This window comes from Coregonus lavaretus (genome assembly GCF_964263955.1).
Source record: "Coregonus lavaretus genome assembly, chromosome: 6".
Classification (NCBI taxonomy): Eukaryota; Metazoa; Chordata; class Actinopteri; order Salmoniformes; family Salmonidae; genus Coregonus; species Coregonus lavaretus.
The window spans coordinates 6,830,394-6,842,943 of record NC_139993.1 but is presented as its reverse complement, the minus strand read 5'-3'; the positions used below and the strand labels follow the sequence as shown (position 1 = coordinate 6,842,943).

The 12,550-nt window shown below is 46.0% G+C and overlaps 1 protein-coding gene across 1 annotated transcript; it reads left to right on the top strand.

The window, feature by feature from the left end:
• Positions 1-885: 885 nt before the first annotated feature.
• Positions 886-11,341, top strand: LOC311130355 (coiled-coil domain-containing protein 40-like; the record flags this gene model as incomplete). The annotated part of the gene is made up of 18 exons (XM_084163080.1): positions 886-1,029; positions 1,302-1,404; positions 1,558-1,694; positions 1,812-1,895; positions 2,304-2,523; positions 3,147-3,304; positions 3,756-3,878; positions 4,054-4,175; positions 7,041-7,284; positions 7,639-7,821; positions 8,185-8,430; positions 8,661-8,874; positions 9,162-9,178; positions 9,553-9,644; positions 9,815-9,935; positions 10,244-10,432; positions 10,587-10,745; positions 11,038-11,341. 18 exons carry the CDS (start codon positions 886-888, stop codon positions 11,290-11,292), a joined length of 2,811 nt encoding a protein of 936 aa, XP_084019206.1. The 3' UTR covers positions 11,293-11,341.
• Positions 11,342-12,550: the final 1,209 nt, after the last annotated feature.

Genomic DNA, 12,550 nt, shown 5'->3' with positions numbered 1-12,550 from the left:
TATCTTTCACCGAAGTTTATCGTTTCCTAGCAACGCCTGACTGGCTGACAAATGGAGGTGAGTCTGTAGCTGTTTTTAGTTTGCAAAATTCAATTTCGTACTACTAGCTACAGGATTATTTGATGTTGCTGAAGAGGTGATAAAGCAACCGTAAGGTTTAGTAACTTAGGCATTCGAGAACATTTAAAACATTGGTATTTTAAGCTGTTAGCAAATTTTACATTTGACAGCTAGCTAGCGATAATAGCTTTTCTAGCTAGCGATAATAGCATATTAACGAATAAGCACGCTAATTTCAAGACAAGTGGATAGCAGCATGCCATGAGAAACATTATGCCCATAGGCATAGCCATCATAGGTACCTATCTTATTTCATTTTGAAGCAAATGTATGAGGGCCTACTGAATGATTATGTCTTCAACTTCATAACGTTAGTGAACATTGAAATATTTGTGTCTACTCTGTCATGTCTTCCCAGGTGATGACAGAAGGCTTTCTCAGCCAACTTTTACATTTGCAATATTGCTTCAATACAATATTTTCATTCTCTGACCTTTCTTTCAGTTCTGAAGAGACAACTCCTTAATAACTCAAGAAGCAGGTAAGGAAAAGAGCAGGTGACACTGACGTCATTTAGCAGACACTCTTATCCAGAGCAAATAGGGTTAAGTGCCTTGCTCAAGGGCACATCAACTGATTTTTCACCTAGTCAGCTGGGGGATTCAAACAAGCAACCTTTCAGTTACTGGCACCAAAGCGCTTAACCACTAGGCTACCTGTCTACATGACTGCAATGCAATCCAATGTTGTTGTGACTTGGGTGTCACAAAGGCAACCTTCTTTTAGTGCTGACAGAGTCAACCATCTTGGTCCCCACCGCGTCCAATGGAGGGTGGAGGAAGTGAGGGAGGAGGGGAAGAGGAGAGGAGGGGAACCCCGCCACAGGAGGAGGAGAAGGACGATGAACAGCCAGGTGATGCTGACGAGGCAGCAGAGGACTCTGGGGTTACTGCGCTACCTGTGCATGAGGTTTGGGAAAGACACTGCTCTACAGTACAGGATACGTCTTTTCACACGTTTCTCAAGTTAGGATTTGTGAGTCTCATGATATTGTATCATTGGCATTTTATTTTTAAACATTGAAAATCATGACATTATTTCCAAAATACGATTTAGACATGATTTAGGCAATGGTCAATGCACAGAATTAAATATAACACTTTATTATAAGTATTATATTATACATCTCTATGGATCAAAAAGTGACTTCCTGAGTGTCCTCCTGTCTATCCTCCATGCAGGGTGGATCAGCAGAGCAGTCAGACAGAGAGCAGGCTGAGGCGGGGGCTGATGACCCAGTGTCCCAGTCAGGAGACAATGGTACCGGCGCAGCCAGCAACTCAGGTCAGCAGGGTTTCAATAAGAGGGAGGGATAGAACAATGGTGGGGAAAATGTAACTGATTTCTATCACCTTTGAAATTGAGTTGAGCGCTGTGACTTGTCAAGCACGGTACCTGTTGAGGATTGATCATGAAACATTGTTTTTTGGGTTCCAGATAACGGAACGATGCCCTTGCCTCCTCACCCCTCATTGCACTTCTCAGTCCCCCTCTCTGACAGCGGTGGGGACGAGTTACGCAGGGCGGAGGAAGACGACGATGGAGATGAGCTAATTGTACTGGACCCTGAACACGTAAGCAGTTTTCCTGCTTAACATCACTGCTAACATTGTTTTAAATACCTTAAGGTTTAAACCCTGTTATGCTCATCAGATGAACGTCTTAGTATGGTTTTTCCAATCTGCCTGCAGCCACTGATGAAAAGGTTCCAGACTGCACTGAAGAGCCACCTCCATAAGCAACTGGAGAGACTCAACTTGGAGCTGAGAGAGAAGGTGCAGTAGGTCTCTTCTTCTGAAGCAAAGACTCTTCATCCTTTACAATGGTTTACAATCAAATCAACATGGACATCCACGTTACTGTATACATGCAGGATGACTCATACCGTTTATGGGTCCCCTTTTTGAAGGCACTCTTTTCCCAGGAGAGGGCGCCAATGACTTGTTTTGGCTCAATCTCGAAACATGACCCTGTGCTTTCATTTCAAAACACAGAATAAACTAATCTGCAACTAGAAATGATCTATAAGCAACAACAATTGATTTACAAGGATTAATCACTATTGTTATAACATTAAAAAAACATCCACAGGCCTTGCAGTGCATTTCTAATGCATTTGTCCTATGCAATTCTGACCCCAACCTATGCTTTCTTTCCCTCTACTCCTCCACCCATCTCCCTAGATGGCAATAGAGAGGTCTGAGAGCGACCACCGAGAGGAGCTGGGCGTGGAGCTGTACGGCATACAGCAGGAGCTGGCCAGACTCCAGGCCTGTCTGGAGGACCGTCACGAGACCAACACACAGGCAGCCGCCCAGCGCAGACAGGCCCAGGATCAGCTGGAAGGGGTCCGAAGCCAGTACCGCACCACAGCCAGCCAGGCCGGCAAGCAGAGGTCACACGGTGAGACCCATAGAGATATACAGTTAGTCTGCCTTCTTTTAAATTCTGCGGTGATAGCACTCACTGACTTGATAGGGACAGATATACTAGGATTGTATAGATACTATCCAACTGTTCAAGAAACATAGACACATTGAATCATCAACAGTCATAAGCACAAGTTTCTGTGAACATAGGCTGTTGTCCCTGTGTTACAAATGTAGGATCTTAATTTGATCACTCTTTTGTTGCTGAGAATTTTCGTGCACCACAGGAAATGCAATGAGCTTTGTAATTTACATAAATTCACTGAAAACCTACACTAACACCAACAGTATTACACTTTTCATGTAGCCTAGTTTTGGCCAGCTAATAGCTTAACCACCGATCAAGCAACATTATGGACTAAACGTTAAAATCCTGTTGCTGCAGGATTATTTTGCTGTGACAATATAGGTCAAATTAAGATCCTATATCTGTACTACGGCTTGGGCCAGGACTTTTTCTTAACCTAATCAAGGAAAAAATCAGGACCCTAGCCTAGTTATAATAGCCCATAACTATCACCTAAAGGTTTTCCTGGTCAGGTGACATAGTCAGGAAAAACTCCTGTCCCTAACTACGTCTATCACCTCCTCCCTCAGTGTCCCAGCTGCAGAATGAGGTAGAGAACCTGGCACTGCGTCTGTTCTACATCCAGGAGGTTAACGCCGACCTGCACTCTGACATCACAGCCATGAAAAACGCCTCGCGCAAGGCCCACTCCGAGAAGACCCAGGCAGAGGAGCAGAAACACAAACAGGTCAGGACACACACCTTCCTTCTTTTACAACTGATTCAAGATCAGCCGAATGGCATGTTATATCTAATGTTAACCATTCTGAGCCAAATCGCAAAACTGGACCTGGACCAGTTGCTAAGGGTCTAGAAATAGAATTTCGAATTATTCTTATTTCTTTGGCTGTGTCTTCTCAGGCAGTGTATTACAGGTGATTGCTAATATGACCCTCTCTCTCTCTCTACCCCTCTCTCGCTCTCTCTCTTCCACCCCTCTCTCTCTACCACCCCTCTCTCTCCCTACCCCCCTCTCTCTCTTTCTCTCTTCCATCCCTCTCTTTCTACCATCCCTACCCCCCTCTCTCGCTCTCTCTCTTCCACCCCTCTCTCTCTTCCACCCCTCTCTCTCCCTACCCCCCTCTCTCTCTTTCTCTCTACCACCCCTATCTCTCTCTACCTCCCCCCCTCTATCTCAGGACTTGTATGTGGAGCGGTTGACCAAACACATGGACCGGCTGACGGAGCAGATAGCTCTGTATGAAGTCCAGACCATCGCCCAGTCTGAGGAGACCCAGGCAGCCAAGGAGGCCCTCTCTGAGGTACACTACTGTCCACTCCAGGGTGGGTGCAGGCTTTTGCTCCAGCCAAGCAGTAGCACACCTGATTCAACTAATGTTTTAATCATAAATGTGTTACTGCTTAGGCTGAGTCAAAAGCTGTACACACAGAAGGAATGGGGAATGGTGGTGAATGGTGTGAAGTCTCTCGATGCAGGCCCAGATGGAGATGGACTCTTTGGTGATGGAGAGGAAGCAACTGCTGCAGCAGTGGAACAGCAGCCTGGTGGGCATGAGGAGACGAGACGACGCCTACACCGCCATGCTGGACGCTCTACGGTGAGGACACTTAAACTTCTAGCACTGTGTAGAGTCGACACACCACAGGAGGCTGCTGAGGGGAGGACGGCTCATATTACAGTTTTTTCTGAATGCTTAAGCGCTAATCGTGATTCTTGTAGCACAATTTCTAAAACTATTAATACGTATAGCAAAACCACTCACTGAGTTTGCAAAACTAAAAGCACAAACACTGCTTTGCACTCAGTTTACAATTTTGTAACACACACTTTGCAAAACTGTAGGCACAATTCACTCCACAACACTCTTTTTGCAGAACTTTAAACACAACTCACTGCTTACACTCAATTACCAAATTTCCAACACACTCCTAGCAAAATTATACACATGTATGGCTATCATTAACACTATTTTGCCAACTGTCTGGCACACTTGCACATGTGAAAAGTGTTGTAGATAATTAGTTCACTTTGCAATCAGCCTAAGCACTATAAATAAGCCACAGGTAAGCTGTCTGTGTGGAGTACAATGGAAGGAGCAGTAAGAGGGAGAAGAGTGAGAATCAGAGGAGGCCGAGGAGGCCGAGGGAGAGGACGTGGAGTTGAAGAAGTTGGAGGAAGAGGACGTGGAGTTGAAGAAGCGAGAGGGTTAGAGGAAGAGGACAAGGAGGAGCAAGAAGAGGACGAGGAGGGGAAAGAGGAAGGGTAAGAAGAGTAAGAAATAGAATAACTGATGACATCAGAGCTACAATAGTGGACCATGTCATCAACCATGGGATGACCCTGAGGGAAGCTGGCCAACGGGTTCAGCCTAATTTGAGCCGCTACACTGTGGCAAGTATCATTAGGACATTTCGAAATGAGAATCGGTAACTACTTTGTAGCACTGCCATACTCTAATGAGAAACACAACAGTACCATACATGCAAAAATACTGAAATTGTTACTTTACAGAATTGCTAGACGTCCAGATGTTGGGGGCAGAGGAAGAATGTTCACTCCAGAGCAAGAGACCCATATAGTGAACATGGTGATTGCCAATAATGCAATAAGACTGCGCGAAATACAGCAGCGCATAATTGATAATGACACCATCTTTCAAAATATACACAGTGTAAGTATTTCTACACTAAGTCGTGTACTTGCGCGCCACAGAATAAGAATGAAGCAAATTTACAGAGTTCCTTTCGAGAGAAACACAGAACGTGTAAAGCAACTGCGATATGACTATGTGCAGGTAAGCTATAGTGTCATTGGTTCTGAATTTGGAAGTGCATACTGTAGTGCTGTGCATGGGCCTGATGTGTTGCATTTGTTTTGTCTTGTCCAGAGAGTGATGGAACTAGAAGCAGATGCCATGGGACATGAGCTACTTTTTGTAGATGAGGCCGGTTTTAACCTCAGTAAAACCAGGAGACGTGGCAGGAACATTATTGGACACCGTGCCATCATCAATGTCCCAGGACAACGTGGTGGTAACATAACCATGTGTGCAGCTATAAGCCAAAATGGTGTTGTTCACCATCATGCAACCTTAGGCCCATACAACACTGCACACATTATTGCATTCCTGGACACCTTACATGACATCTCACTGTTCAGAGACCAGAGCATACCCGATATGTCATCATATGGGACAATGTTAGTTTCCATAGGGCTGCTTTGGTCCGCAACTGGTTTACAGACCACCCATTCTTCATGGCACTCAACCTCCCTCCATACTCTCCATTCTTAAATCCCATCGAGGAGTTCTTCTCTGCCTGGCGCTGGAAAGTGTACGACCGTCATCCTCATCAACAGGTAGCCCTTTTACAGGCAATGGAGGAGGCATGTGGAGATATTGACCAGGCATCATGTCAGGCCTGGATACGGCATTCAAGGAGATATTTTCCCCGGTGCCTTGGACTGGAGGATATCGCATGCGATGTGGACGACATTTTGTGGCCGGACCCAGAAAGACGACATGATGTAGGCTGATTGTTTTTCTTTTTTTTGTGAAATTACTATTTTGTGTTCTGACTTTGTCTTGGTTTTGATGAGTGTGAATAAACACCAATACTTGAAGTTTGGATCCTTGTATGTTTACATGACACTATGACAAAAGTATGACCTCAAATTGACATCTGTACACAGAGAAAGCAAAAGCCAGATGTGTTTTGTATTCATACCATCAGTGTGTAGTTGGCACATTGTGTGCTTAGTAGATGATGGCTTGTGTTTACTGTTTGATATAAAACACCATTTTTAAGAAGGTGTGAAGAGTTAATCTAGCTGTGTTCGCTTTTGCAAGAGAACTACAATGTTTTGATAATTGGGTGAAAGGTTTTCTTATTTGTGTGTAGAGTTTTGCAAAAATAGCCAATTAGTTACAAAAAATGTGCTTAACCAATCAGAAAAAACTGTAATGGCTGGAATGGAGTGAATGGAATGGTATCAAACACATGGGAACCATGTGTTTGATGTGTTGGTTACCATTCCATTTATACCGTTCCAGCCATTACTATGAGCCCGTCCTCCCCTATTAAGATGCCACCAGCCACCTGTGACACACACACACCTCACCACACAGTGTAGAACAGCAGCCTGGTGGGCATGACGAGACGAGGCCTACACTGCCATGCTAGACGCTCTACGGTGGCAGAGAATACACACTGGATAGACTTGAAATGGAAACCATATTCCATATATAATGCACTACTTTTGGCAAGATGTCCATTGGCCAGTGTCCAATGTCTATTTACAATACAATTTGTATTTGCTGTGCATCAGTGCTGCTGGTCTGCTCTGGTCAAACTTTCTCCTTGAGACTGGACATGCTGTACACCTGTGGGATGCCACCATGTACACGTCTATCAATCTCCCCCTCCCTCGATCCCTCCCTCCCTCCCTCCTTCCCTCCATCCAGCACGGCCACCCACCAGGTCCGCTCTTTAGACACCGAGATCGAGGGCTTCAAGAAGTCCATCACGCGGGAGGAGGAGCGTAATGAGCTGCTGACAGTACTACTGAACAGGACCCAGCTGGACAGCGCCACCTCCAAGAAGCTGATCTCCCAGAGCCACAGCCAGCAGGAGGCGCTGAAGGCCCAGTACAGCATCTACATGAGGACACTGCAGGAGACCGAGCAGACACTGCAACGCGTCAACACAGTGAGTGAATGAATGAATTGGTTTTATTTGACACATTTGAATGCGTATAGGTTGCTTTAGCCAAGTGGAATCAACAATACCCACATTGAAATGAATCATTGAGGATAAACACAATGAGGTCAAAAGACTTGCTTCCATTGTGGTTTTTCTTGGTGTATATTTTGTTCTTTCCCTATGCAGGCTCCTCTGAATGCATTATCTGCTCAATATGAAGTGACTGGAATGTTGTATTGTTGTTGTCGTGACTCATGTAAGTGTATGATAGTACGATGAAACACTTCTAACCCCTGTCCCGCTCCCTCCCATCTCCCCATCTCTCTTCTCCCCCCTCCCCTCTCTCCTCCCTCTCTCCAGGAGTGTGGGGTGCGCCAGATGGAGGTGTCCTCCCTGAGGAAGCAGACGGAGAAGGAGTGGGTGCGGCGCATCGAGCTGGAGGACCGCATCATGTCCAAGATGCAGGAGCATCTCACCCACGACAAGGCCACCAAGTACTCCCGACGCCTCACCGACAAGATGGCTGCCCACAAGAGGGAGAAGGTGAGCGTTGATCGTCGTATTTGGGGCTCACGTAACTTTTTTTCCCATCAAGTTTATTTTGGGAGTTTTCAAGTAATTCATACCATTACAAAAAAAATTTGCTGTGTATTGTCAATAATATTGTGGAGATGTGTTAGGAATGGGAGACTTTGTAGAATTACAGTACAGAAGGAGTTTAATCTGGTTGTTATTTAAGATGAACATTGGTATAGCTAGTTTTTCAATAACCTGTGTAGACAAAGAAAATGAAAGGGTAAATTGATAACCACACCAACCACAATGCTACATATGAAACTTTGTTAGTGCAATGTATCTCTGTGTTCAAACCACTCTGTGTCTCTCCCTCTCTCTTCACCATACCAGGAGGCCCAGCTGTCCTGCCTAGAGAACGAAATGGCGGCGGTGACGCTGGAGAGAAGTAACGTCACCCTGCGTCTGGAGGGTCTGGCTCGCACCCTCGCCTCGCTGGAGACGGAGATGAGCCGCCGCAACCAACTGCTCAGCGCCAGCGAGGCCAGGATCACCAAGCGTGTCACCGTCATCGAGCGCAAGCAGGCCACCATCAACGTTTACAACAAGAAGATCGAGCAGCTCATCGCCAGCACTGGGGTGAGAGTTAACTTACAACCGAGCACTGACCAGTGTAAGTTCTGTCTAAGAATAAAGGACTGAAGGTACTGAATCTAAAATAGATACCACCTACAGAACTAAAATGATATTCTATGTCTATGAGAGCACCATCCTCTACAATAAGACTGGAGCTAGTATCGATTTGAAACGTTTCAAAAGGTTCCTGATTATCTATGTTGTCTTGATCACATCCCTACTTACGTCAACAGCACGAGGACCTGGGCCCGTTGGAGATCCGGGCCAGTACTCTGACCAAGCAGCTGGAGGGGGTGGGAGGAGAGATCAAGGGGCAGCAGCAGCTCTGGCTGCGGCAGCAGGGGGAACTAGTGAGACTGACCCAAGAGAAACAGGCCCGGAGCGCCGCCCTGCTCACACTGCAGACCCAATTCACCATCCTACAGCAGAGGAAAGTCCGCACCGAGAGTATGTAAACACACACTGACCCAGGAGAAACGGCCCAGAGCACCGCGCTGCTCACACTACGGACACAACTCTCCATCCACACCATGACTACAACACACGCTCAGTGGATATAGAGATAGATATGATTTATTAAAGTGTCATACACCTACCGGTGCCCAGCCCACATGGGCTTACAAGACACTACAGAATAAAATAACATTTTGCAAATTATGCGCATACAATAATCATGGCAAGGACAGCTACCATCTAGTACATTTCTCCTTCTCCTGTAACCAGAATACTTTCAGGGTGGAGGGTGTTCATGGTGGGGGGTGTTTCTGGTGTTAATCAGTCCCTCAGTCAAATACGTACACATACAAATACTAATATGTATGTTTCAGTCCTAAACCACTGCCTAGTATACTAACTAAGTAATTTTTTTAACTACAAAAGTATTTTTCTGTCTAGACAGACAGCAATTTCTGATCAACAGGCTTGTTCTTGTGTCCGGAAACTAAATACCACATTAATCAGATAATACCTAGCCATTACAACAGATCAAATACTTTTGACCAAATTGAAGGGCAGTATGCTAGACATACTGTATATAGACTTAAATATGACATATAGATATAGAAATGCCTCCACACCATTGTACTTCATGTATAACAGTGTATTTCTGTAATGTTGTGTGTGTAGGAGGCAGAGAGAGACTCCATTGAGATGCAGATGAAGCTAGAGAGGATCCAGGAGGAGAAGGACAGGCTGTTCAACAGTCTGGTGGAGTCAGAGTGAGTCAAACAGTAGCAAGTAGTCGGTTTAGAAACATGAGCCTCTGTCTATCTGTCAGTCTGTATCTTGTACCTCATTCGAGTGTACGTGCGTGTGTGTTTCACATGTTTGTGTTATGTGTGTGTGTGTTTGTTTATTTCACCCATGTTTATTTGTGTGTGGGTTTCAGGCGTCAGATCATGCTGTGGGAGAAGAAGACCCAGCTAGTGAGAGAGACCAGGTCGGCTGTGGACTCTGAGGTGGGCCGGGGAGACGTCCGCACCATGAGGGCTGAGATCCACCGCATGGAGGTAACATCACACACACTGGAGAAACCAAGAGCAAATCTCACATCACACCATTTTTCACATAGTGCACTACTTTGTCGCTCCTACTGCAGACTGATACACTATGTCCCCATATAGCACACTACAACATTGTGTTGCTGCCTATACAAATAAAGTTTGATTCGATTCCTTAGCGCACTAAATGTGAAATAGATGGACACCTCACACACTCATACACCTGTTTCACCCCCTCCAATGCTTTTACTGGGTAATGAATCAATGCCCTGTACTGGAGGCAAGAATCAAGTATCCATGTGAGTGTGTCCCTACAGGTGCGCTACCGTCAGCTGATGAAGCAGCAGGAGCGCCTACTGAGGGAGATGGAGGGAGTGGTGGCTCGCAGGGAGACTGTCGTGATGCGCAGTGAGGCTCAGGCACGCACCAACCGCAAGCAGCCCACACACACCGACTTCCACGGCATCCTGCAGGGCCTGCGCCGGAAAATACTGGACACACAGAAGGTGGGGGGGTGTGGGTGTATGGAAGTGGATGGGTCGGCGGGTGGGTGAGTCGGTGAGAACTGGGTCGGTTGGTGTGTTGGTGGGTGTGCGTATGTACAGTACGTATATGCTTAATATGTGTGTCTATGTTGTGTGTGTCTCCCCACCCTAACAGCAAGCGGAGGAGTGTGATGGGGTACTCAGGGAGCTGCAGCAGGGCCAGGCCATTCTGAGCAGCAGTCTGAGGGACAAACAGCTGCACCTGGGAGAGCTCCACAGCGCCAGAACTGTCCTCACCTCAGACTTCCACTGTCTGCAGGACACCAAGGAGAGGGTATGCGATGTTGACACATTCACCCATTCACTCAACATTATTCCTGCCCAATTTATTGGTATCCATAGTTGAGAAGTGGTTTTCACTGTGCATAGCTATTTGAATATCTCTTTTCATGTCATGTCTTGTCTTTTTAAATCCCTTATCCATCCTTATTTTCCTTCCTAGGTCTGGTTCTTTCTCTCTCTCTCTATCCTCCCTTTCTCTCTCTCTTCCCTTTCTCTCTCTCTCTCTCTCCTCCCTCCCCAGCTCTCCCGTCTCCTTCATCTCTCCTCTCTCTCCCTCCCTCTAGAACCTGGCCCGTCTGGTCTCCCTCCAGGGCCGGGCCAAGCAGCTCCAAGCGGTGCGTGAGGGACGCTACAGCGCCCTGTCCACCGGCGAAGCCTTGGAGCCTGCGTTGCGGCGGCAGGAGGAGCGTCTGCACACTGTGGCCACCATCCTGCACCGCGTCCAGCAGGAGTTCCCCCAGCACCAGGGGGCGCTACGACGCATCTCCCTAGCCCTGGCCGCGCGCCTGCAGACACCAATTGGTCAGGAGACCCTCTGACTATTACATGACTGAAAACCACCATCGTAGGATTACCCACGGAGTAGATGGGAGATAGAGATCCATCATAGTTGTAGGGTATTACTGCTCGATGGTGTTCTATGTTACTCTGGCTGTTAGGGTTAGGGAGCTGGACTTGGGGTGGAAGCTCTCCACCTGGCCATGTTTGGGCAATTTAGGTTTTCAGAATATTTTGTTTCAGTTTATTTTCAGTTGATAAAATGAAGAGTTTATTTAATATATGCACAGATACATCCTGCCAGCCTGTGAAAATAATATTGTCCATGGATAAACTGAAGATACACATCTACACATATATGAACAATAAAAGCAACATTTGCTATTCTTTCTTTAGTTAATATCCACAAACTAGCTAAATCTTAAGTATGGAATCACTAAAGCCAGCCTGTGAATAATCATATGTCATAATAACAAACAGAGAAACAACATCATGCAATGCCCTTAAGCTTCACTTATCATAAATTAAAGGTTCTGTCCATCAAAGTCAAATATCAGATAATAGTCAGTCACAATTGGCTGGTTCCCCCACCCAATAAGCAGTCGCTGACATCATAGTCAGGAAGTGGTCCCAAATGGTCCCCTCTCCAGGGTTTAGGGTTTTCTTTGTGAATCAACACCAAGCCCCTTTGGAGTTGATTCTCTATTCACCTCTGGACATCTAATCCATTTATATAACCAGATTATACACTAATCTCATGCGTTCCTGAAGTGCCTTTTGTCACGGCTTGGGGCTCCAGCAAGGGAAGGGAAGCCCCGAACTGGTCCTAAATCAGATCTGTTTGTGCTGTATAGCCAACTCTTAATGTTGCATGAAAAATGATCTGGAACCAAGCCAGTCACTAATTACATTCCCCCTGACGGATCAAGGAGTAGTTTGTGTACTTACTGTCATAGAAACCTTTGTTATAGGAAGCTTTAGCTTTTGTTTAAAGGCTTGGCCTCGAGCGCTCAGGTAGCTTTGCCAGTGGCTTTGTTTGCCTGTTACATGACCGTTTAGGTGCTATTATAATACACACATTGAATTGAATTGTAAGGTTGAGAAGGCCAGGTTACACATCAGTGAGGCCACAGCCTTTCAGTTGGTACAGATCAAGATCAGCTGGTGGACCACCCACTAACCTGTTATGTTTCCTCCTATGATGCGTCTCAATAGTCTATAAAGGCTTCCTTTCATCGCATCCTCTCGCTCATCTGCTCTGATCTAAGGATACATGATAGGTGAAAGCATATAGTGGAT